Source organism: Pelophylax lessonae (genome assembly GCF_965119305.1).
Source record: "Pelophylax lessonae genome assembly, chromosome: 2".
In the NCBI taxonomy this organism is placed as follows: Eukaryota; Metazoa; Chordata; class Amphibia; order Anura; family Ranidae; genus Pelophylax; species Pelophylax lessonae.
This window is the reverse complement of record NC_138769.1, coordinates 476,479,663-476,506,094: the sequence shown is the minus strand read 5'-3', so window position 1 is coordinate 476,506,094 and position 26,432 is coordinate 476,479,663. Positions and strand designations below refer to the sequence as shown.

General features: G+C 40.0%; 1 protein-coding gene across 1 annotated transcript in view; it reads right to left on the bottom strand.

Moving 5' to 3' along the window:
* Positions 1–26,432, bottom strand: part of EFNB2 (ephrin B2) — a 63,156-nt gene that overhangs the window by 16,787 nt on the left and 19,937 nt on the right. The window contains exon 2 of the mRNA XM_082244541.1: positions 9,201–9,481. Coding sequence (XP_082100667.1) covers positions 9,201–9,481 — 281 coding nt within the window. The remainder of the gene's footprint in view (positions 1–9,200; positions 9,482–26,432) is intronic.

The following is a 26,432-nucleotide window of genomic DNA, read 5'->3' as shown; positions in this document are numbered from 1 at the left end:
ATGGTGTTTTTTTTTTGTTTTTTTTTATACAATTGCTTGGTAAGTTTTAACGTATGCATATTAGCTCTTTTTTATTCCGGTATGTGATAATTAAATGGGGCTTCTATCAGAGCTGTGAAAACATCACTGTTTAAATAAGACGATTCCCAACTCCACATTTGTACTAAGAAATGATGAAATCATTGCTGGTTCTGTAATGCATTTTACATTCTTATACCAGTTCTTACAGTGAAATAAAACTTCAGATTTAGCAGCCGCCGTGGTGCACGGTACTACTAATGAGGAAGAAAAATACATTTATTTTACATCAGTTTCAGATGCTATGAAAAAAAAAAAAAAAGCCATCCAGTTAGTCAATCAAGTACGGTAACTGCAAGTCATCATTTAAAGACTCTGAACACATTGGGGTTTGTTAACTTTTCTGGGTAGAAATTAATCTTAAAACTAAAGCACACAGAAATTCTGTTTAATCAGGCAAATACCTATAATATTACAAACTCATTATTACATTGCACTGTAAATCATGCATGTCCACAGATATTAGGCTGACTCTAACACAATACCATGAACACACGTAAAGTGCGTATTTGTGCCAGTTAGTTTCCTAAACAGTCTAGAAGCATATTCACAGTCCATATTCCCTTCGCACATGTTCCTGGAATGAGTTCTCTAAGGTCTCTTGTACACTGCAGCTTGAAAAGGTTCAGTACAGCTTTTTTTTTTACTAAAATACAGCCCCTTATTTGTAATGTGCCTATACACACAGGCACGTAAAGAAGCGTCGCACATTTATCAGTAAAAAAAAAAAAAATATATATATATATATACATACATATCAGCATTTTTGGTCCGTAATTTACATCTCATGCGCATGAATGCGTGCAAATACGCACAAATCTTCATTTGCATATTGTACAGAACAAGAGAACGTGAGATTACGTTTATGCACTAATGCATATATGTGAAAATGCATGGAAATACATGCAAATACATACAACAAAAAATGCCTGATATTATATCTGAAAAAGTAGATGCTCAAACAGGAGTATTCTATGCAAGAGGCCTTAAAGTCCTGGGTGCTGTAGCGCCCGCCAGTTGGATACTGGAACATACACGATAATGTAGATATTCGTCAGCACACCAAGGATCTTCAATTTCGTCCAAACAAGTTTTTAATCAAAGAAAGATCACATCACAAAAAAGTGTAGTGCAACATCTCAGGGTCACGCAGGACCCCTTCGTCAGGCATGTGATCACATTCAACCTTCCTTTGTTGTTTTATAAGTGTAGGAAGGTATCATTGCTCAGTAAGGATGGTGACATCTTTGTACAAGTATACTCAATGCCTCTGTATACTGTTTCTGTGCATTTAGAGATTTCCACTGACCCCATTTATGAAAGGGTGACTGTAATCCTCCTGCAAGTTCGGCAACAATGAGCAGTAGACAACCACCTGTTCAAAAATGGTTAAGGGTCATAACTTGGGCCTCACCCAGTCCTGTGCTTCCCCCCCTGTAACCTCTAATGTTTCTAAACTGACCGTGAAAAACATCTTTGTTTTATCAGGTTATGCTTTCAAAGGATGTTACAGGAGACAACCGTGATGCCTTCCCCTCTATATGTCCCAAGAGCCCTTCACTTTTTTGTGCTTGAGTAGACCTTGATGACCCATGGTGGCAGCAGAAGTCTGTCCAGAGACAGATATAATGTATATATGACAGCCCTGATTCCCCAATTAGCCAATATCCAACTATCCAGCCTTACAGGCCTAAAAACTGCAGTAGCCATTGCACAGTTACATTTCTGTGTGTGCTTACATGGTTGCAAAAGGCCTTTGTGAATTAGAGAATTCAAAGAATAAACGACACTCTGCTAAATGGAGCTCTTCTAGTAACTAAAGATTTTTTCCTGAACACAGGTCACCCTGTGAATGTTTACCTCTATTCCTATTTTATTACGAATCATTAAATGTATTCATGAGCACAGATGCTCTTCACTTCCTGTTCCCGATAATGGAAAGATAAAAAAAAAAATCTTACTATTCAGGGTCAAATTGTGAAGTTTTATCTCTCTGCATCAAGTGGAAACTGTACCCAGACAAAAGCATAGTAGGAGCTTATAAATATTCTACAGTGATACCTTACACCTCCTTCCATTAACTGTAATCTAAGCTATATTTAGAGATATTTTTTTTTTTTAGGGAGGGGGAAAGAAAAAAAAAAAAAGTATAACTGAATTTTCAACCCCCCCCCCCCCCCCCCATTTTAACCATTTCTGAAAGCAATCAGGAGCACCAATATACTTATTTCTCATGTACTGGTCTTTCAGTAGCTACCAGGAACACTTTAAACCCAAGTGTCTTGATTTAATGAGCACAGATTTCACAGGCCACAGCTGTCTTTGTAAAGCACAGCTCATTGCCATCCGTGCCGATAGCAAAGAAAGAGAATGACAAAGACACAAGTACCTTCCCAGGACAGAGGCCTAGTACGTAGGTATTTTCTCAAGAAGATCGAATAGTCCTAGCAGTAATAAACTCCTCTCTTCTGCTGCACTCACGGCAGAGGAGGGAGGCCTTTTCTTTATTTAGGCACATGCGATGTTCAGCTGTAAGATTGGGGTGTGACAGTAAAGACTCCATTAGTTACAGGAATCTAATCTTCTATATGATTCATGCTATAGATCAGGCATGTCCAACCCACTGTCCCATGAATATTTTTATTTTTTTTTGCTGGAGAGGAAGTCAAGTCAGGGGAGCGGCCACAGAGGCTGCCTCGGAGGGGATCATCCACTAGTTGTGTTAAATTAGTGCTGGGGGGGGGGGGGGGCTTTAGCACGGGAAGGGCAAAGCGGCGTTTTATTACTTATATACCTTAACTATAGTACATAATTTATATGCGGCCCGAGAAAATTTCTCTACACTCAATGTGGCCCAGAGAAGCCAAAAGGTTGGACACCCATGCTATAGATCCTGACAGCCCTGATGTATGTAAACTAACTTGTCTATTTTGCATTCAGGTTATGAAAAAGAAATATAGCAGCTCAGCTATAAATTAAAATTATATTTATATATGTCTTCTTTAAACTAGTGGAGCCTTTTCCATGTAATCAGCAAAAGGAGCCTTTGTAGACACAACTACTGTAAATGCTCAGTTCCTCCTTATGAACTTACAAGAAGCTATCTAAAGTGTCCTACAGAAGAATAACTAATTAAAAAAGTTAATGACGACGTCTATTCACACAAAGATCCTTTTATCTCAGATTGTCAGTTATGATAAAGATACTGAAACCTTTACATATAAATCTGTAAATGTCATTAATTGTTCTTTTATGTATCCCAGGTTGTAATTTTGATTTAAAAGCCCTTTAAAAGCAAACCGTGGAAGGCAAAGCACCTCACAGTTCAGGAGGCAACCTGATTAGAATAAAGAAATAAATAAATAACAATTTTAATTGCTTAAAATCAAGACTTTATAGTGCATTCCTTCAAGCCCAACTAAATTAGTACCGAGATATTATTTTTATTGCCCAACTATACACTAATTTGCTGTCTAACTTGAACCTTTCAAGCTCCGCAGGGCATTCTGAGCAATATCGGCTGTACTAAATTAGAATTTATATTTACTTTTATGTTCTTGGCCTTTCTAGAGTGAGACTGGAGGGCTTCTGTTAAAATGATGGGACCAACGATAAAAGGAGCAATTAACAGTAATTTGCAGAAGAGGAAAATGCAGAGGACTGTGAATGAAATGGACAACAACTGGAAGGCACAATAAGGTGTGAGGAGCTTGAAAAAAATGGTGAATAGGCTTATGCCATCTAAGTGACATATATCAAAATTAATGGGGGTCAGTGGAATACATAATTTAACCCATGCTCTTCCATGATAGACTTGCTCACAGTCCAATTACTTTGTGTAAATCACAAAAATATTTTTATATCTAAACATGCTTTCCCAAGATTAGTCTAGATTGATCGGCTGAATTCCCTGGCTAACAAAGGGTCATGGTATAGAGAAGAGACACACACACACACACTTGCTCTACTGGCACTAATTGCATGCAATGATATTAATGACCCAGTAATTGCGTTACAAGTGGCACTGAAGTGGAAAACATCATTTGGAGGCAGAGTTCATCTCTTGGTGGTGAGATTTCACCACTCACTGAGTTAATGCCAACTGACAGTTTGGAATATAACACTATGAATTAAAAACACTTCATTCTCATTGTATAATAGCCCCAATGGATGTGACGCCATGTAATTTGACAGAGGACAACCTAGTGGTAAACCCAATAAATGCCACAGTTGCCCTCCCAATGAACCTAATTCATAGGAGGGGAGCCGTTTCACTCAAAAGACAATCTAAAGCAATTTTCTACATGCTTTGACTAATGAAAAATAACTTGATTTTACATCAAAGAGACTGCGAATGTGGATTACGGATGAACATAAAATAATCTGGGTTGAAAAGAAACGGAGGTCTATTACTGTAGATCACGTAAAAATTAGAAACTATAATGCAGCGGATTTATATTGATTTGTGTTTTCTGAGAATACTCCCACTATATATTAATTCAGAAGTGGTTAGCATTTTTTTTCAGTTTGTACAGAGCAGGGACAGACCCTCCATCAAAATTTAATTGATGTCTGTGTCCCAGCTAGGGACATTTTCTTTCATTTTCTTTTCCATCGGAGCACTGCTATGGGGTGCACTTAGCATATATTCCTGGGAAATTCATTTGAACCTAGTGACAGTGTCCATGGCTGCCTAGTGGCTATACTCTACAGGAATAGAATGGGGGAACCAGAGGTTCCATTATTGGCATCAGTGCCGGGACAGGAAGTGAGGGACATCTGGGACAAAAAAGTAAGGGAAATCTCCCCAATGGGGACCTAGGCAGCAATAAATAATCTGCTACAGAATCTAAAAGCCCAACTCTAAACAAAAAAAGCCCAATTCTGTCCAGTTTTTGTCCCTGTAACAAAAGAACAACAAATGAGGGGAGTGGTTGTCACCAGGACAGGAAGATCTTTCAGGAAGTGATGGAAAATCTCACCAATGTGGTCTAGGGCAACAGTAAAAACCTAACCAAGGTTTTATCCCTTTTACACTAGAATATGAACAGATACACTAAAATGTATTAGTTACTTCTAACAAATACCTATAAATAAACTTAAGTAATAAAGTATTTAAAAAAAAAAGTAATCTATTCTTTATCCCAGCCAATCCTGCTAGTCTCTTGCCTCATCTGTTAAGGCTCGTACACAAATCGGATGAAATATCCTCTGATTTTTCTCTGTCATGCTCAGCAGTCATAACCGTTTTTAGTTGACCGTGCATAATGTTCACTAAATTTCTCGTCCAATTTTTTTTTTTTGGGACATTTGTTCCTAGACTTCCGGGTCGTCAGCAACTTCAGATCATGCGTGGTCTTTCGTATCCGATTTTTCACGGACGTAGACTGCATACACATTAAACGAAAATTGGTCGTCTGGGGACGGACGATATAAATTTTGGTGTTTGTCCCTCTGTTTTTTTTCCTTAAAAATGTCGGCATTGGCTGCTGAAAGTTGTGTACACACTAGCCGAAAATCGTACGATTTTACCTCGGATGGGAATTTTCGGCTGATTTTCTACTAGTGTGTACCCCACTTTAGGTATTCAGCACTTTAAAGAGGTTGTAAACCTCAGGAAAAAATAAATAAAAAACCTGAAAGACAAAGGCATAATGAGCTAGTATGCATCGCATACTACCTCATCATGAAATGCTTACCTTAGAACGAAGCCCCCGCAGTGCCGCCCGCTCACCAGTGACACAGCGGACATGTTCAGCCGTCCTACTTCCTGGTTCGCATCCTCCAGCCATCTCATTGACTGAAGCCGCGATGACATAACTACCGTTCACGGCACAGGGCTCTGAAGAAACGGTATGGAGCGGCCGTTCCTTCAAAGTGCATGCGCCAGTGATGTCATTTGCTGCATGCAAAATAAATATCTCCTAAACGGTGCAAGTTTAGGAGATTTTTACAGTACCTATAGGTAAGCCTTATTATAGGCTTACCTATAGGTACAAGTTACAGAGAGGGGTTCACAACCACTTTAATACTAGTTGGAAAATCAATACACACAATTCTTGCCTTAAAACGGCATTATTTTCTAGGTACGCAAAGCATAGACTGTCTAATCACGCCACATCCAACCCCCTGCTTAATCAATTAGAACCAGCAAGCCCATCAAGAATATATTATCTGTTTAAATGAATAAGCCAATAAGTTATTCCAAACCTGATAGAATACCATAATAAGGAAGAAGAAAACCAATACTCTCAACAAACCTAAAACTCTACACAGCCTTTTAACTTTGTATTATATGTTTTGATACTGTCTTGTCTAAAGGAGTTGTGTTTCTGTCCTGGTTTTTTTTTTTTCTTTTTTATCAAATTTCATAATTGAACATACTGCAACATTCTTCAAGGGATGACACATCAAGACATCTGTCGCAGCTGTTCTCACCTTTTTTAACTCTCCTTTACTGATTTACACAGAAGTGGCTGGACTAGGACAAGGACTGATCACAGCATTTAAAAGGATGTCATTACTATAAATACCTAACAAAAGGTAAACAATAATGAAAAGATTCATGTGCTCAGTCACATATTCTGTAGTGCTACAAATAAAAAACGGCTATAAGTTTCACTTTCATATCTTCATTATCAACATTACAAATGTTCACGGTGGATTTCCACTTGAGCTATCAATAGCTGCAAATTATATGTCATTTTTTTCATGGGAACACTAACAAGAATAGGCACAATTGTGTAGGTTCTAAGAGCTGCTTTTTCTCAACAGCGATCATTTTCACCTGTGACTTCCATTCTGTGTTTGCACTTAAGGCATTGTTTTGGAGACCTGGAACTTTTAAAGCAGGCTTAGAGAACTGGCCTCAAACGCTACAGAGCAGGAAAGCTTACAAAAAGAATCATAAAAATAAAGTAGCGTTGACATAATAGCTTTTCGCTAGTACAGAAGCTTACTTTTTTTTTTTCCAGTATTTCCAATGATGATTTTTATAATCCCATTGAAAGAAAAAATTACTATTCTGTCCCCAGCATGTAAGGGCTCTTCGTGTAAAAATATTGCAATCAAATATATAGAATATAATGTATAATAAAGTTCAAAATACATTAAGTTTTGTCAAGGTATGGTAGCTGTAATCACCTAATATAGTAATAAAAGTTTCTTACAGCCTTCTAAATTTACCTGCGGAGTTAATTAGGAACTGATATTCCACACAAGATAAGATACTTGCTTCATTACACGCAGTAAAAGTAAATTGCAATGGTAGGGCCCATCCTGTCTTCAAGTTGTGGCTTACTAGAAACCTTGAAGCTTACCTACAGCCAAAATTATAATTTTAGTTTTAGATAGAGTGGGAAACCACTGGAACCTCTGCCAGGTTTTAATTGGGGGGGGGGGGGTTCACCCTATATATTGGTTGTGTTGTATGTCACTCACTGAGGAGGAGACTGAAAATCCAAACTGTTATGGCTGTCTCCAAACCAGAAATAGCAGGGATCTTTTAAATGGAAACACCCATTTCTTTGGTAATTAGACAGAGTTTTTTACTCCAGTTTGGACCATTTGGATATATTTCCTCTCACTTTCTGTTGGTAATTCCAGGAACAGAGAGATGGGAAACCTACCTAGTAGGACAGACCGTAAAAAAAAAAAAAACCCAGACATGTGTTCTTGCCATTCCCTAACGTATCCAAAAAAAAGTGTTGGCTTTAGATATAATTTGAGGTTTAGAACTTCTTTAAGGAATTTCTTTATTTTATGGGATAATACACAATAATATGAGGCACTTTGAACTATTAAGGCATATTTTCTGTATTATATTTTGTACCCACAACTAAACCTATATCTAACAGATTTGGTCATAAATGCAGATGGCCACCTGCAGAGGTTGGACTTATTTGGTGACCCAATCTGCTCATATTTTGGCACCTTTAAATGTTATTTGAACTGAAGCCATTTCAGCCCACATGTCCACTATAAACCCAACAAGAACAAGGTAATGTAGTATTTTCTATCCTCCAGGCCCGTCTTGCCAAGCACTGGCGGATATCAGCAGGTAGCACCTTAAAACTTTGCTCTGTGCCTTAGTGCCTTAATAGAGTTATTTTTCCTTGGGGGTGTTAGGAATGAGCTATGGGGATTTCAGGTTTTTTTTTTTTTTTCAGTTCAACCCTTGTTTGGGGACTTTTTGGAAACTGCAGAACAGCACAATTTTAGTAAGACTCCAAAAAGACTTATACAATTAATCTCCCTGGTAATCTTGTATGGCTAAAATGTATCCAAGCCGACTGCATTCCATGTTAGGTCAATTCATGCGACTGCATAGGGAATTAGATTGTTTGCACTGAGGCAAGAGGGCAATTAATTAACAGAGTTAGATGAAAACTCAAAGGGAATAAAGAAAGACTGGACAGAACATTTAGGAAAACCTCCTTATTTGAGTGTGTGCATGTCAGAATAAATGATCATCTCAGTGTAAGCTGAACTAATGAGGTCTGCATGCAAGCTGGAGGTTTTCAGTTGAATGTTTCCCGAGGCACTCCTTTACCCACTTCACAGGTCATAAAAGATGTTAGGAAGCCGAAAAATGATTATATTTCATGATAGTCTGGGCAGTACTTTCAAAAAGCACGGAGCAACTGGGCTTTGAGGTCTGAGGTAATGAAAGCGTGTCTCTTGCTCCATAAGCTTTGATCAGCTCTCGGACTGCAAACCCATTTAATGCAGCTAAAAAGCTACGGCCATAATGTATATTTCATAGTATTACATGCTATTCACTTCTACTCCATTTTTAGCTCCTGGAGGAAAGTCTGTCATTCCCGCCCCCATCCCCCCCCCCCCCCCCCATTTTACTAGGCCTATATATCACAACCAGTAGCTTTTATTCTGTGAGCCTGCATTGGGACTCCAAGCTTAATCTATTTTCAATATGAAAACACTTCTGACTTTTAAGAAGGGGGATTAGGCTGATATATACCAATATATCGCCTGTCTCAGATCAGGTATCCAACAGACATTAGAAGACATTGCAAAAGTAAAACATACATTTTATTCTATACAAGGCACCCTTTCATAAAGTTGAATTGACATATGTTATAAATAAAATCAAGTATACTTACATATGATGTAGTAGTCCTTGTACTTCTGGAATTCCAGTCCCCAGAGATTTGGACTGAACTCCTGAAACTTGATGGTAAACTTCACATCTAGGTCTGGCTTATCACAGTTCAGCAAAGGCGTTTTGTCTCTTATAGTGCAGCTATCTGCTTGCTCCTTATCCACTAAGTAGACTTTATAATACTCATATTGGGCAGTAGATTTGGAGTCCACTTTAGGGCAAATTATATCCAGTTTATCTCCTATTTGTGGATACAGTATCATCCCTTGACCAGGAAGGAATCTAAATAAAAAATAATGAGAACAAAAGAAATCATGAGAAGACAGAAACAAAGAATACAAGCATATCATTAGGGAAATAATGAATAATATAAATATGAACACTTGACAAGAGTTTGAGATTCCTCGGCACAATCCCACATCCCAGTAATTCAGATGGGTAAGGCTTAAAGTGGAAGTTCACCCTAAAACTAAAATCTGTAAATCTACTTGCATCCACAATCTAAGACTTACCTATCTAGCCATGTAAAGCAAAAATCGCTATACATACCTTTTCTGAAGCCGAACCGGTCCAGTCTCCATCGGCGGAAGCTCTGCAGAGGAGCCAGCCGACAATGGCTGGGAAATGCCTGGGAAGTGACGTCACTCATAGACTTTCTATGGAGCTTCCTTTGTCAGCTGCCTCTTTTGCACATGCCCCCACCAAGAAGCCACCGCTGACAGCTCAGCACGGGACCGGACTGGATCGGCTTCAGGAAAAGGTATGTATAGCAATTTTTGCTTTATAGGGTTAGATAGATTATTCTTAGAGTGTGGATACAAGTAGACTAGATTTTAGTTTTAGCCTGAACTTCTACTATAATTCAAAAGTAAATGAGTGTAAGTGGACTAATGAAGGTAGAGAGAGCCAGCATTCCTATGGAATAAATGGAATTCACCTATGATTGTTGATGATCATAAATAAAAAAGTTGAGGCAATAGAGGTACTAGTACTATAATAATATTAATAATAATTCAGCCTTCAGTCATGTGCTCCTGTCCTGGCCTTTAGTTTATTTAACTTTAAGGAAAGACAAACCTTCTGAAATAAAATAATTAGAAAAGTTACTTGAAATTTTTACCCTTTAAAAGCTTTGACACTGAACTTAAATATTCATGATAGAAGAGTTTTGTACAGGTTGGCAGGAGCTTTTTTTTCTTTTTCTTTTTAAAGATCAAAAGTCACGCATTCAACATTTGTCACCTTCACAGCTCTGTTTATAAGCAGGCTGAGAATGAGTTCATGTATCTATTTCAAAACTGTAAAATCATCTCCTTAACGCACGGATTGCCATTATCAGCAAAACTGTATATGACTCAAGAGCACTGCAAGGGAAGCAGGAGCTTGCAAAGCATCCAATACTGACCAAGAAAATACTCAAAACTAGAAGACTGGAAGCAGAAAAAAGGGCCAAAAACCTAAATAGCAAAACCAACGTAAACAAAAACATAAAAGAAACAGAAACCCTACATCAGAGAATGCTTGTTTTTGTTTTTTCTTTGCATATAAAACTTCACTTGATGAGCAGTTCTCTTCCAAAACCCATAAGATAAATAACATTACACAACAAGCAGGCCTCAGCTATACGAATGAAGCTATAGGCCTCGGCAAGCAATACAGCATCATCCACAAATATAGTTTAGCCTTTCTGTACGTAATATTGCTTGCGGCAGAATGCCTGTGGGAAATAGAAACAAGAGCTTTCTAATCAACATCCTTTGCGGAGTAGAAACATTAAACATTGCACTTAGAAATCCCTACTCATTTGTACGCAGCTAAGCCTGCGGGCTCATTAAAATATTAAAGACTGAGAACAAAGTCCTTAGCCAGGAATCCCTTCCTAGTAAGACTCGAGAAGGCCACCAGGTAAGTTTATTAATTGCTAAATCAATTCTCATGTCAGTAGGCTGACACTGGATTTGGCCTAGCAGCTGAATGCCAGGCTCCAGCCTATTTGATCTTCTAACTTTATAGTTACTGCTTTTGTTGGTTAACATTATGGGCAATCAAAGCCAAGGAAGAGCCTTGCTTATTTCCCTGCAGCTATTATCTGTAATCATACAGCTAGCATATCACTTATCTCGGTGCCGGAGTAATGCGATGCCACAGCCTTTTCACTTGGGGGTTGCACAGATATCATGAAATGCTTCCTTGCTGGAATGTATAATAGCACCTGTGCTTAACCACTACCTTACCCACACACAGTATACATACATATATATATATATATATATAGACACACACACACAAACACACAAAGAGTTTACCATTGGTATAGTGGAATTTTCCATTAGGAAGCTATTACAATAAATTAGAAATGCCCTATGGGAAACTTAAAAATAAGTGTAAGCAAAGGGGTAGATTTACTAAAACTGGAGCATACTAAATCTGGTTCAGCTCTGCAAAGAAACCAATCAGCTTCCAGGTTTTATTGTCAAAGCTTCATTGAACAAGCTGAACTTAGAAGCTGATTGGCTACCATGCACAACAGCACCAGATTTTGTGTGCTCCAGTTTTAGTAAATCTCCCCCAAAGTGTTCATATGGAAAAATCCAAAAATTTGACTGCGCATTTACTTACTTTTTTTTTTTTTTTTGCAACAATGTATACTACAATTTATTATCTCCAGCACAGCTGTACAGTTGTTTTAGTATAGGTTGATTGTTTTCCTAGTATTTAATGGTGGAAGAAAACCAAGAGTAACCCAAGCAGCTTAGGCAAACACTGGAAGCACATCAAACACATAGGCCCTGTTCACACCTGAGCGTTATTCAGCTTGTAAAATGCTCATCTCTGAAGTCTCAAAACGCCCAACAAGCAAAATCCTATTCATTTCAATGGCCCCTGTTCACATATGAGCGTTTTAACTACGGAAGAAAAACGCCTGAAACTCAAAAAAGTACAGGAGCTTCTTTTTTGGCAGATTACAAGTGTCTTTGTTACATGTCAATGCCTGCTTTCAAACACCTGTAAAAAAGGCCTGAAAAACGCCCCAAAAAACGCCTGAAAATTATACGCTCAAATGTGAATGGAGCAATAATGCCAGCACTGCAAAGCTATAGAAGAAACCACCAAACCACATGCTTCTTGCTTCTCCCAAAGGCCAGTAGTACATATACAAATAGATATAGAAAGCTGGTATAACCAGGAAAACTGCTAATTTTCCAAAATCACCATCATAAACCATTGCTTAAAAAAAAAAAAAAATGTTTATAAGATTATGGGGTTGGTTTACTAAAGGCAAATAGACTGTGCACTTTGCAAAGTGCAGTTGCTTCAGAGCTTAGTAAATAAGGTAGGGCTTCACTTTGCAAAGAGTAACCAATCATGTGCAAGGGAATTAAAAAAAAAAAACAGCATTTTTGCTTGCACATGATTAAATGATGGAAGTCAGCAGAGTTTTCTACTCTGGGGCAAATGCACTTGCAGAGTGCATCTGCCCTTTGCAAAGTGCAGGCTTTTTCCCTTTAGTAAATCAACCCCTATATGTACGTTTAACACACTTTATACATGGTATGCCTGTAAAAGCCTCCCTTGTGTAAATATCCAAAAGCCCCAAGAGCAGCCATCTTGAAAATGGTGTCAGCCCCAGGAGGCTCAGAGCTGTCACTCTATAGCAGTGATGGCAAACCTTGGCACCCCAAGGGTTTTGAAACTACATTTCCCATGATGCTCAACTACACTGCAGAGTGCATGAGCATCATGGGAAATGTAGTTTAAAAACCCTTGGGGTGCCAAGATTCGCCATCACTGCTCTACAGTATTACCCTCACTCTTGGTTGCTACATAAAAGGTTATGTAGGGAGGTAACGAGAGGGGCAGAGAAGCTGGGCTGCAGACAGTTAGAAATTCCCAGAAGAGGAGAGGGGCTATGAATGTGCAAGGGGGGGGGGGGGGGTTATACTAGTAAACTGACTTTTCCTGGAGTAGTCCTATTAAAAGGCACATTGCAAATCAATAGGAAATTCATTCATGGAAAGAAAAAACACTGCAAGCAAGCATTTCAAATATCTGATTTTTTTTTCTGGACTTTTACCTGCATTTTTTTTTAATTTGTGACAAGGTTTTTTTAATTCCCCAGAATAACTGCATGCAAATTTGCTCAGACTGCAGAGAACCAAATGAACTTATCATAATTGCCTAGATTCCTAAACTGCATAATTCTCCACAGATCTACATGTAAAAAAAAAAAAATTAGGAGACTCAAAAAAAGTGCTGAATTGATGACTCTCCTGATTTGATCATCCCTAAGCACAATCCAAGGAGCAGTCATTTTAACAATTCCACAGCCATTAATCCCCCTTTCCCTCTTTTGTGATTTAAAGCAGTGAAAATAAAGAATGATTGCTGATGGGTGGGTATGAGTTACAGTACATATCATTACTTTATGCCAATAGGCTTTATATCCTTGTACAAAAGAGAAAATCAAGCAGACCAATGCAACAATTCTAAATATATATATATATATATATATATATATATATATATATATATATATATTATGTTCCTACTGCTCTAATCTGATGAAATCTGATTCATTTCTAAGGGTTTATCCTTGTTCTTTTATGTGCTATTATATAAACTCCAGGTTGTAAAATAGATAGCTTTACATTCAAACCAACAGTAATAATTGAAACTTAAAGGGAATGAATGTATAGCTCTTTTATCAATCTATATATAAATACGTAAAAGAAAATAAAAAGATATCCTTGCAAACAATCTAATTTATGTTTGTTGTTTTAAAAAACCTTGTGTCTATGAATAATTGTTATTATATATGCACATAAAGGCATTCACTATTCGGCCTTTACATAAGCAGACTCAGCTGCTATGCAGGGAAAGGATAAGGGTTTGGAAAGACTGCAGTGGCATACAGTACGCCCTCTAGTGGCTCACTTACAAATCTCTATGTTGAATATAGTAATCAAAAATGTGGAAGAGCAAGCATGTAAATATGTAAACATCATTAATAAATTACTTAAAGGCAATAATAACTAAAACTAGACACCATTCTATTTCTTCAAGCAGTTTTAACTAGTACATTATTTTTTAAAAAGCATATATTATTTTCCAGGAACAATGTTATGCTACTACACAAGCTGCCTGTGCGCTCTGTAATTAGTGGCTTTTGTTTGATACTTTTGATAAATGATTCTGCCTGCCCTGGATAGGTACACACTCTGCACCTATCACACAGCTTTGCTCTGACAACCCTCCCTCTACAAAACTGTCAATCACTTTGAAAAGAGGGGGTTTTACATTATGGGGATCCCCTTCTTCAGCATTTCCCCGCATAGCAAGGAAAGAACCTATTGAGCAATTCTTATTTAGGAACAGAAAACGAGGGTGTGGCAATAAGCAGGCACTCCTGTCTGGTGACAAATGAACAGAAAGCTGATTTATAATTGTTTAGAAACTGAAAGAAGAGAATCATTAGATGAATAAACTGTGCAATAGGAAAATAAACTAATGCAATACATTAAAAAGGAAAACTAGCTGACACGATTTGTACTGTGCCAGCAAAACTGCATACCCAAAACAATAGATGTGTCTTTCTCGAGACATTATCATAAATGCTTATATTTGGATCCTGTTTACATATGACTAAAATAGAGCATTGCATTTGTCATGATGACAGTCTGCTTTATGAACCATGTCAGCAATTTAATTAATTCCGCAAACTTTTTCTTTTCTTCTCAAAAGTATACTTCAGCTTTGACGAAATGAAAAGAATGGGTTATTTTCAGTAAGTGCCCATTTTAAAAGATAAGTTAACCTTTTATTTAAAAATAGGTTTTTAAACTGAAGCCTGTATAGCATTGCACCCACGATCAGCAGATTGTGGGTGCAATGCCTGGATCCTGCAGACTCTCAGTACACTGCCCATACCTCTGATACGGACAGACAGCTACTGAATGGCAGGAAGAATCAAGTGACTACGAGATTGTTCATCAGTACCCTTGCAGTTCATTGAGAGTTACAAGCTGTCAGCCGCAGAGACCTGTGGTACTTGTAGTTCACTCATTTATTCACAGAACCCTGAATGAATGACGCGGCCGTGTGGGTGGAACCCTGCACAACCGCGCTGTTTTAAAATTGTGACAGTGTTTACAGGGAGAAGATCCCCTGCCTGCTGTCACGGGGGTCGATCGGTGGAGAGCCCCCGCCTGCTGTCACGGGGGAGGGGTTGATCGGGGGAGAACCCCCGCCTGCTGTCACGGGGGGAGGGGGTTGATCGGGGGAGAGCCCCCGTCTGCTGTCACGGGGGGGGTTGATCGGGAGAGCCCCCGCCTGCTGTCACGGGGGGGAGGGGGTTGATCGGGGGAGAGCCCCCGTCTGCTGTCACGGGGGGGTTGATCGGGAGAGCCCCTGCCTGCTGTCACAGGGGGGTTGATCGGGGAGAGGAGGCAGGCGCTAGAACATGTTATATGTTTCACCCTAAAAACGGGTGTAACATATAACATATACCAAAGGTGAACTTATCCTTTAAAGCCTATCTCCAGACTATGTTGCCCTTCCCAGCGTGGAGACTGGTGATCCAGTGCTGCGGTCTTTGCCCGCAATGACTAGTGTGAACCGGCACTGATGTCAGGACCTGAGAGAACACCACTGCTGGGCAGCCAATGAAGTTTCTATGTCATCCAGGCAGAAACCTGGGCACCCAAAGAAGGACCAAGAATATAGATAAGTAAAAGGAGCTTTTAGATTTTACCTAGGACCTTGCTGGCAGCACTATCCTTGTAAAATCATGTCAGTACACTGTACGCATGTAAATGTACGTTCTAACTTGCATACAGTGCAAATAGGGATGCAGGTGACTTCTACCACCAGGCACGCTCGGGTTGCTAGAACTCAGGAGGCTTCTTCCACCTAGTGTCCTAAGTTGCTAGGACACAGGTGGCAGAAGCCGCCTAGCACTCTTCTTATTCAGGGCCAATGAACGCGGTATGCATGAAAACATTAGCGCAGACATTTACATGCGTACAGCATTAAAGTGGTTGTAAACCTCTTCAAATGAAATATGAATAAAGCATATCCCTCTATGGTTTGTGCTTATCTCAATCGAGAGCACTAAGTGTCATTTCTATCCACTGCCTCTTTCCTCTGCTATAAGCATGAGTCACTTCTGACACCAAGAGAAAAAAAGGTGAAAGGGGAGGGATCACAAGCTGATTGACAGCCTCAGATCTGTTCCTGTGTGCTGTAAAGGGGGTGTGTCTCTTCCCTCCAATCAGCTCTCAGAGCTCCCCTCACTGATGTAACTTCAGCTCCCCGCCCCCTGCTTATCAGAGCTGAGAGATTCTGTGTAAATTCTGCACAGAATGTAGAGGAAAGACTGATGTAGATAAACAGGTACAACCTATGTAAGAGGAGTGGTTTCGTTGCTATGTATTACCTAGGGCCAGTCACTTTACTGGGTATATGTGAGGGCTTACAATCACTTTAAGGCCTCATGCACACTGGACGTTATCAAAAGATGGAGAAGAAGGTGTTTTTCAGCTTTTTTAGCTTTTTTTTAGCAAAACTATACTCCCACAAAAGTTTATGGCTCAAAAACGTTGATAAACGCTGAATAGATGCGTTTTTCAGCGTTTTTTTAGCTTTTATCAGAGTTAGAGCGTTTTTACAGCTGAAAACGCCTTCTAGCACCCACTAGTTCTGGTGGCGTTTTTTCCAGCCAGAAAACGCCCCTGCCAAAAACTGCTGATAACAACCTATGTGTGCATGGAGACATAGGATAACATTTTGGGGAGTTTATTGGCTGCAGAAAAAAATGTCTGATGCCAAAAACATAAAACGTAAAAATGTCCACTGTGCATGAGGTCTAAATACGGTCAATATGTTATATTGTTTTATTTTTTTTTTTTTTTGCAGCTGAACACTGCTCCAGATTACGGCTAGGACCCACAGCATACCATCAGCCAAATCCATAAAACACATTACAGATCTGAACACTGCATATTTTGCCTAAGCCCTTATTTTTAAAGCCAACATTGTGATTAGTTAGAGGGGACTTGGTGCCCGGGGATCAGCAGTCATTAAGTCATTATTACAGTGTTAATAAATATCATTTTTTATATGGTTCTATTTTTTGAACACATTTTCTCTTCCATATTTTTTTCTTATTGCTTAAAATATAGTGATTTTTAGATGAGTCCCCGCAGGGAATCTCTGCTAAATGTTTGCTTAGGTTCAACTTCAAGCAGGGGGCAGCGAAATACAAATATCATATAAAAATGACTGCGATAATGACTCCAACTATTAGCTCACTGAACACATATTATACTTTCCCTTTATTTGTCCAAAAAAAAAAGAATGAAGAAAATCTTTCCTATAAATCTGTTTACAATCAGGCAGTTATTAGAAGATACTTGACAGTGATGAAGAAAGGAGAAAATAAGGAGGTAGAAGAGAAACCAGTTCAGCAAGTATTTCTGCGGCGTGTCGAAGCGCATTAGTCTGCCGTCCGGAGTTAAATACAGGACAACTGAATGCTTTCTTATTTACTAAATAGTCATTTATACTGACATAGCTAGAGGGGGCTCTTCTTACCCTTGGTGACCTCATGTTCTACTTAACAAAGCATGTAGAAGGATAGGTATAGCTTTACTTAATTCTTAATCAATTTCCCACCTTTTACTCACAATTGCTGGGGAAGTAACAATAATATTACATTACACAGTACAAGTCTGCACATTTGAAACTTCAATCCCGCTTCCTCCTTTGATGTTGATTCTTTTTTTTTTTTTCAGCCTAGTCACAGAGATTATGTAAAGGGCTATCTTATTAGACTGCATCATTTGGAAATCCTAATATTAATAGCAGCAGGCATAGCACAACATAGCTCACAATACAATGGGTAAGTATCTATTGCAAATACACAATGGGGCAACCATTCACTACATTCCTGACAAGGAGTTAAAGAGAACCTGTAGAAAGACAAAGCCAAATAGACTAAAAGCTGTATCGGACAGGAAATGTCAACAGCTCGTATAGTGTTTTGTTTCACAATGTACCCGTTCAGCACCAATATGAACATCCTACCAAGTTTCTCTATTTCCTCGTAATGGGGAATGCTTGCCCCCTTTGTTTTAATCCCTTAGTGCACAGGTGTCAAACACAAGGCCCTCGCACCTCTCCTACAGCTGCGACACCCCCCTTGTCTCTGCCTTCACCTTCTGTAGTCAGCAGCAGAGAGGACAGAACTCCTTTGCCAGATCCTGTACTCCTCTGTGCAGCTGCAGAAAGGCTCCTCTTTGCCCCCCCCTCCTCAGCAGTTTGCAGCAGAGAGGAGGGCAGAACTCCTCCTCCAGATCCTGCACCTCTCTGTGCAGCTGCAACCCCACCTTGCCTTTGCCTCCCCTGGTCTCAGCATTCAGCAGACTCTGGAGGCTAACTCCAGCCCTCCTCTGGTTCTCCTTCAGACTCGGCACTTCTTCCCAGATCCACCCGCATCTTCTTCTTGGCAGCAGCACAAGGTAAGGGGGTGCATTGTGATGTAAGGAAGGGTAAGTGACTTTTGACTTCTGATGGTGGGGGGATTCTTGAAATCCCATGTAAGGGTGAAAGGGGGCGTGGGGTGCTCTGGACAGCTAATCCTACAGATAAAACCAGCCCTTTGAGGGCAACCAAAATTCTGATGCGGCCCATGATTAAATTGAGTTTGACACCCCTGCCTTAGTGCAATGGCTGTTTAAAGTGGTTATAAAGGCTAACATGCAAATGCAATGCTGTAGCACCTTTCTCCTGCGCTCAGAAACAGGGCCCCCTGTCTAATTCATTCCACAGAACTCATACTTGGCTTCCCAAATGGCTTCGGCCTTGCTGTCCTGTAAAAATGGAGTTATCCAAAGGTATTAAAATAAAAAAAATAAAAACAAAGGGTGCATCGGCCTAGCGCATTATCCTCAATAATAGGCTAAACAGGGGAACCAAAACAAATGCAATGCTGTAGCACCTCTCTCCTGCGCTCAGAAACAGGGCCCCCTGCCTAATTCATTCCACACAACTCATACTTGGCTTCCCAAATGGCTACGGCCTTGCTGCCCCGTAAAACTGGGGTTGTATGAAGGTACTAAAATCAAAAAATAAAAACAAAGGGCGCACCGGCCTAGCACATTATCTTCAAAATTAGGCTAAACAGAGGAACCAAAACAAATGCAATGCTGTAGCACCTTTCTCCTGCGCTCAGAAACAGGGCCCCCTGCCTAATTCATTACACGGGAATCATACTTGGCTTCCCAAATAGCTACCCCCTAAGACTGGGGTTGTCCGAAGGTACTAAAATCAAAAAATAAAAACAAAGGGCGCACCGGCCTAGCGCATTATCCTCAATAATAGGCTAAACAGCGGAAATAGGAGCCACCTATGGCGAATCAGACTTCCCTAGCATAGTCAGATGAACTGATTGCTATGGGTTACTTACTGCATGTTTTACTTTATCAGTATTTTACTAAATAAACCGGCAAAGCAAAGGCTGACACATGTTCAGCGCTTTTACTCTTTCATGTATTTTATAGGTTACATTTCCATTGACACAGTTCACCATTTTGTGACTGTGTAGAGAAATGTTACACTTCCATTCTCCCTTTCTTCCATACTGTACATGAAAGGAATCATCTGATGAATAGCTATGGGCAGAAGAAGAGTTATCTCTGTAGGCACCCACTGACAACACAATCCAACACGTCTCTGGCAGCATACAGGCCATTTGGCGTTGTGCGTAAGGAAAACATATCACCAACCGTCAATGCCTGTCTTAGAACCTTCTGAAAGGCTTCCTGTAGTTTTCAAAGTCCAGCTGGCACCTGTTTAACAACTGGCTGTGTATGCACATCATAAATCATGACATAAGTCTGACTGACAGAACAACACAGTAAGTCATTTGGCTGCACCATGCTGCGTAATGTACGAAGCCAATCATTCCTCCCCGTCCTAGGATACTTAGTCCTTCCCTATCAATTTAATCTGCAGGTAATGTACACCTGTACAATCAGATTGCCTGCAGCAAACCTTCAAACCACAGACTGCCACAGAGGGTGGGTCTGTCTTGCTATGTGAAGGCGAGGCGTTAGACAAACAATGAGGAAGCCTGTAAAATATTTCAAGGCAAATGAAAATTCTGAGTGATGTCATTTCTTTTTTTTTAATTGATCTGGAAATGCAAATTACATATTTGGATTTCTCAAGTGAATAAAGGAATATTTATCTGCCGTTTACTGCTCCTGACAGATTATATGACAGTCAATCACAAATGCATATAAGATGCACAATTAGTAAATTGGATGCTGACAAGTGTGTCTTTTTTTACCCTTGGTACGGAAGTGTTTTTCATCCGTATTAACCAATGCGTCAACTGATTTCTATCAAAGTCTTTTTTTTTACATAGAAAAAAAAAAAATCTAATTTTATCATAGCCTGCTTATTGACATCAAATGGTGTATAGAATAGTTTGAAGCTAATAAACCTTTTGTGAATTCAGTACAGCGATATACAGGCAGTACAAAAAAGTATTAGGCCCTGTTCACACCTGAGCGTATTTCAGCTCGTAAAACGCTCATCTCTAAAGTCTCAAAACGCCCAACAAGCAAAATCCCATTCATTTTATTGGCCCGTTTACATCTGAGCGTTTTTCAGCTCGTAAAACGCTCATCTCTGAAGTCTCAAAACGCCCAACAAGCAAAATCCCATTCATTTCAATGGTCCCTGTTCACATATGAGCGTTTTGTTGCCTGAAGCAAAACGCCTGAAGCTCAAAAATGTACATGAGCTTCATTTTTGGCAGATTACAAGCATTTTTGTTAGATGTCAATGCCTGCCTCCAAACACCTGCAAAATGCCTGAAAAACGGCTGAAAATACGCCCAAATAAACGCCTGAAAACGAACTGCTCAGGTGCAAATGGAGCCTTAGGGCCTATTCACCCTTGTCTGTTTTGATGCAGAAAAACGCTTGCATTCTGATGCACAAAAATGCATGTAAAAGGGAAAACCCCTATATCTATGTGGCTAAAATTTAGGCTCCATTCACACCTGGGTTTTTGCGATCGGCGCAATTCATTTTCACCTAAACGCAGGTGCGATTTTGCAGTCGCAGCAAAAAGAAATGTGTGAAGCTGTTGCCCCAAAAAAATCTCCTGCTCCTTTTTTAGCAACAAGCTTAACGCATGACAATTGTGCCATGATTGCAGCACGATTTATTGTGGCAAAATCGCACCCGTGTTTAGGTGCCATTGAAAATGAATGGCACCTGAACAAGCGTTGTGCGATTTGTCACAGTGTGGTGATTCTGCCTGCAATTGTGAATGGAGCCCTAGTGTGAAAGATTGGCCATATCCAGTGCAGATTTCAGCTAATGAATCAGCTGAACATCATTTTGTGGGTGGCCCTAGTGGCCTCCTCCCGCTTGACCACCTTAAATCAAAAAAATCAAAGGAATCAGGCATAAAACTGTAGGTCATACAGCGGCTTCATCCATTTACATGCAGCCGCTGTTCAGGTATTCTGCCAACCGCCAGCAGCTATCAGAATACAATAGCCTGGAAGGCGGATTAGTCCAATCATGCTGCATTGTATGGATGGAGGGATATGTTCGATTACTCTTCATTCAGCCTGCAGTGTATGGCCAACTAAAGAAAACATTTTACGGGCCCACTTACACCTACACAAGGAACAGTGACAACCCAACTGAAGTAAGACATAGCGACCAATCAAAAGTCATTCTTTACTGTTCTACAGTGAAAATGTAGTGACACTAAAGGAATGTACTAGACATATGGTCTGATGCATTTGAAAACATCATGATATAATAAGTGAGTCCATGTGATTCTAAAATGACAAGCAGCACCTAGTGGCAGCACCCTTAGAGCGAAGCCAGCAGCTCTTTATATAGGAAGAGAAGAGCAGAGGGGCGCCAGACTAAGTGCAGCATTAAAATCAACAGTTTCATTTTGGGTAAGACAGGTGGACACTTTCAGAAAGATGACTATTAGAGGCACATATCACGGTAACAGTCAGTCTCTGGGCCTCTCTGTATCGTCCTGGTAGTTTGACAGCATCGGGCAACGGCTGTGCAGACAGATGGTAGTAGAAAGTGGCCAATCGCCACCATAACCAGCATGGAACGCAAGATGGCACCAGACCGGACAAGACATCACTACGAAGGCCTTGTTGCACAGCCCACATGCTCGTCAGAACGACCTCCGTAGTGACATCACGTCCAGTCTGACGCCATCAAAGGTTTCCACGCTGGTTACAGTACCGATCAGCCGCTTTCTACTACCATCTGTCTGCACAGCCGTTGCCGGATGCTGCCAAACTACCAGGACGATCCAGAGAAGCCCAGAGACTGACTGTCATTGTGATATGTGCATGTAATATTCATCTTTCTGTGAGTTGTCACTTGTCTTACCCCAAACTAAACTATTGATTTTAATGCTGCACTTAGTCTGGCACCCCTCTGTTTTTCTTTACTGTTCTGGCAACAAACAAGTAAAGGATGTTTTTTACATTGCTGGAAAACCCCAGCAGTTAAGCAAGCTAGAGATAGAGCAAATTTATTTTCCTGCAAAATTGCTTGATTCCCCCATCTGTCTCGCAAAGCTATTGTGTTCTCCCAATGGGGGGGGGGGGGAGCCGACCCAGCCTAGAGAACACAAAGTGATTACTGCTAGCTGCTATAGTTGCTGGCAATAATCAACTGAAAAATCAGACAGGCTGGTTGTGCCCAAGTTGATCGATCGTTCAACTTGGGTACAATCAGCCTGCCCATACATAGTCAGAATCTCCGCCAGTTCCTGCTAAACCAGCCAAGATTTGAGCCCTCTATGGGCAGCTTTAGACAGGGTTGAAGAATGAAAGCTGATAGTTTTTAGATATCCTAGCTGTACTTGCAACCAGATTATGTGTAGAATTATTTAACCGCAGTTTAACCCTGTGTGTTGCATTGAACATCTGCTTCTCTATACCGAAGTTATGTTGTTTTGTTCTACTGTATCGTAACCCTTTCTCTTTTTTTTTTTTAACTTTCAATTACTTTTTTTTTAAGGAACAGAACTGTTACTATTGTTCGATTTTAAGACCTGGCCTATTTAACTTTTTTTCATTTAACAGGTTTATGGAAACAATGTGGTTTTACCATAAAAAAATATAGTAAAGATTTCTGTTCAATCCTGTTGCTGCTGATGGGCGAGTTCCAGGCTTGTTAGAGGTGCCTCCAGGGCAGAATAGAGTTTTAAAAGACCAATAGACAGGTCAACCCATGGTTGTCTACACAGGCTTAGGGTAGCCCAAAGGCATATCTGCATTTTTCTATCCATAATTGGTTGGATTGGGTTACAACTTACATCTGACCATACACACGATTCCCCCACCCATCCGTGCCTAAAAGCGTGGCTAGAGAAACCTCCCCTGCCGACTCTTGTATTCCGAGCTTGTTAGAATACCTAAACATTGACAGTGCAGCTGATTGGCTGTCAGTCACTGTTTGCCCTACAGTTTTTCCTTTGGATTTATCAACTGAAGTTTGTTGAGTATAGAAAAACTAGAACAACTTAGACTTTATAGGCACTAGAGAAACTACTACCCAAATAAGTATATATTTGCTACTATGTGATTTATATAATCACTGTTCCCCCTTCTCTATATATCCCTTTGTTGGTAGAACTCGCTTGGTGCTGTCTAACTATGAGATTTGCCTTATGCGCCGGCATTGGTTGATTTATTTTTAATCTAACCATACTTTCACTCAAGAAACCAGCCTGGGATTTGTACTCCCCTTTCCTGACTATTCTAACATGGATATTCCTTGGGGAATGATTTGAAGAGCTCCTGAAGAAGAGCAAATCCGAAAGGTCTACCTTGGGGGAATCTCTCCATAGACCCCGTCAGAATTAGACATATGCGGTTCGGTTAAGGGTATTTTAATATTTTTGTCTTCAATTTTAACATTATGATGATATGTGTTTCTGTATATATTGTAATTTATGGTATATCTAATCAATAAAATGTATGAATTTGTTTTACTAGTGTCTATAAAGTCCATGTTGTTCTAGTTTTTCTATACTCTAATTTTGGGATGTGGCACACATCTATATGCTACATACACTCATGGTACCACCCCATGGTAGTGTGTGCTCTCATTTATTCTTCTGAAGTTTGTTGAGCCTGGTGGTGTTGGCAGGGGCGCCCATAGTTAGGATTTCAGCAATTCACAAAATTAAGCCAAAATTGTTGAAGATGCCAGGAATATTATATACAATGGTTGCCATACAGTGCCATTTATTAGGGATGCACCGAAATGAAAATTCTGGGCCGAAACACAAAATTCAGGATGCCCTTGGCCAGAAAACCAAAACCGAAATTGACTTTTTTCCCCCAAATGATTTTATGCACATCATAACACATAATATGTTGTCCCTCACTGCTCCCCACAGATAGCAGGTTGACTCTGGTTCTGCTCCTGTCCTTCCTATCCGCAGCGGCCATACAGTAGAAGATGGAGGGAGGAGGTGGGTAGAGCCAGAGAGTTAGTAATAGGCACGGAGGAGGACAAGGAAGATCCTCCTCCACTCTGCATGCTGGGTCCTCTTCTCGGCCTCGCTCTCCTCCCAGGACCGTGACGTCACTGGTTGCTAGACGCCAGGCGGCTGGCGATTCCAGCAACCAGTCTAGCACAGGGTGGGCGAGGAGGTACAAACGGCGGGTCTCAGGAGCCGGCCGCGGCCGTTCATGCGCCATATCAGTTAAAGTGAAAGCTGCTGCTGCGGCGGCCATTAATTTTCAACATATATGACCCGTTTTCGGCCGAAATGGGATAGGCCCATTTTCGGCTGAAAATTTTGGTTGCCGAAATTTCAGTGCACCACTACCATTTATTATACCCTACTCTTACTCACAGCAGCCAACTAGAAGCCTTCAATTGCTTACAATGTGGAGTCTAATAAAAGCTGACTTCCTATTGGTTGTTGAGAGTTGCTAATTCACATAACAGCATCATTTTTAATGCATTAGCGCACTCGTTTTTTTATTTTTATAATCCATAATCTCCACATTTTTCTACCCCCGGAGAGTAAATTCAAGTCTAAAATGGGAAAGAGCTATGATTCTATGATAGCTATATAACATTATTTTGTATCTGTTATTATCCTCTGAACAAGCCTGCATTGTTAGGCTGTAGCCTTTATGGGCCAGAGAGAGAGGATGACCTCTGCAAAGCCCCAGGATCAGAAACAAAATGAATCTCCTCTGTAATATGGATTGCTATGCCCTGCAATCTTCTATCAGCATGCTAACATTTTTGTTCTTGGAACATAATAAAAACAAAGATGGAATTTGCAGACATAACATGAAAAGGTGTGTTAAAATATTCATATTCTGACAGAGAACTAGACAGCATTTCAATAAAGGGAAAATGTGTGCTACCGAGGCCCAGTGAAAGTGTAGAAACCCCAGCAACATATGAATTCCATCTACAACACACAGCTGCTGGCCCCATTGTCCATTCATAAAGCACTTAAAACGTATGAAAACATTCACAAGGTCTGCTTGCCACATACAATCTGAGAAAGACTTTTCTGAATTTATATGTAGCAAAAAATACACTGTTAAATAAAACCTCTGAAACCCCAATATACAACTTCCATCAATACACTGAGTTTTTGCTTTAGGCAGTTTAAAGCTGAACTCAAGGGAAAGTAAGAATCCTTCTTTGCACACTGCAAGGGTTAAAGAGGAAGTAAACTTCCATCTACAAAGGGTAATTCCACTTTCGTGGGGAAAAAAATCAGCAAATAAAGAAAAAACAAATATAGCGTATACAAATGCAACACAAATCTTATTGTAATTGAATGTTATAAAAAATGACCTTTGCTTTTCAATCTGCAGCTGTTGTAATTTTCTGAAAATGTAATGCAATATGGCTACCTGGAGTTGTGCTGTACAAAGAATATGTACTGACCACACCCCAGAAACATCATTTCCTGCTTGTGTGATTGGCTCACCAATTCACCCAGAAGTCTGCACTAAGATACAAGTCAGATTTCTGGCAGATTTCTGGCACCCCCTGCAACAAAAATGTAATTTTTGGTGAGATATTCCCAATGGGAACACGTCTAAAGGGATGCAGGTCCAGCAGCTTTCCTCATTAGAGCCCTGCAGCTGCCACAGCTGATAGATAATTATGAAACCACTCCCATT